Source organism: Sinocyclocheilus anshuiensis, unplaced genomic scaffold (assembly GCF_001515605.1).
Source record: "Sinocyclocheilus anshuiensis isolate Anshui unplaced genomic scaffold, SAMN03320099.WGS_v1.1 scaffold245, whole genome shotgun sequence".
Taxonomy (NCBI): Eukaryota; Metazoa; Chordata; class Actinopteri; order Cypriniformes; family Cyprinidae; genus Sinocyclocheilus; species Sinocyclocheilus anshuiensis.
The window spans coordinates 657,531-657,970 of NW_015536478.1; the positions used below are offsets into that span (position 1 = coordinate 657,531).

General features: G+C 46.4%; 1 protein-coding gene across 1 annotated transcript in view; it reads left to right on the forward strand.

Moving 5' to 3' along the window:
• Positions 1-239, forward strand: part of LOC107665649 (diamine acetyltransferase 1-like) — a 1,963-nt gene extending 1,724 nt beyond the window's left edge. Inside the window, exon 6 of the mRNA XM_016456656.1 lies at positions 16-239. Coding sequence (XP_016312142.1) covers positions 16-183 — 168 coding nt within the window. The 3' untranslated portion in view covers positions 184-239. The remainder of the gene's footprint in view (positions 1-15) is intronic.
• Positions 240-440: the final 201 nt, after the last annotated feature.

Here is a 440-nt window from a genome sequence, read left to right on the forward strand (position 1 = left end):
TATCATTGGCTGCAGATGGCAGTGAAGACTCGATGCAGCGGCATGCACTTCATCGTGGCCGAGTGGAACACGTCGTCCATCGAGTTCTACAAGCGGCGTGGAGCGGCTGATCTCTCGCACGAGGAGGGATGGCATCTGTACGAGATCGACAAGTGCAACCTACTCAAGATGTCATCCAAGTAGACACCAGTGCGGGAGGAGACGTTCCATTAGGGCTGGACAATAATTCAATATCAATATGTATCGCGATATAATTACTCCCGCTGGCAGAGAATCAGTTTGCATTTTAAATAAGCCTGTCTCCAGCAACATTTCCAGTTTTTGTTGTTGTTCAATTTTTTAGTTTGCTGCAGCGACTCGGAGCACTTTTCATACCCTTTTTTCTGGCTGAAGCACATTTGTTTCAATCTATAAGAATAATCAGCCTACACTACCGGTCA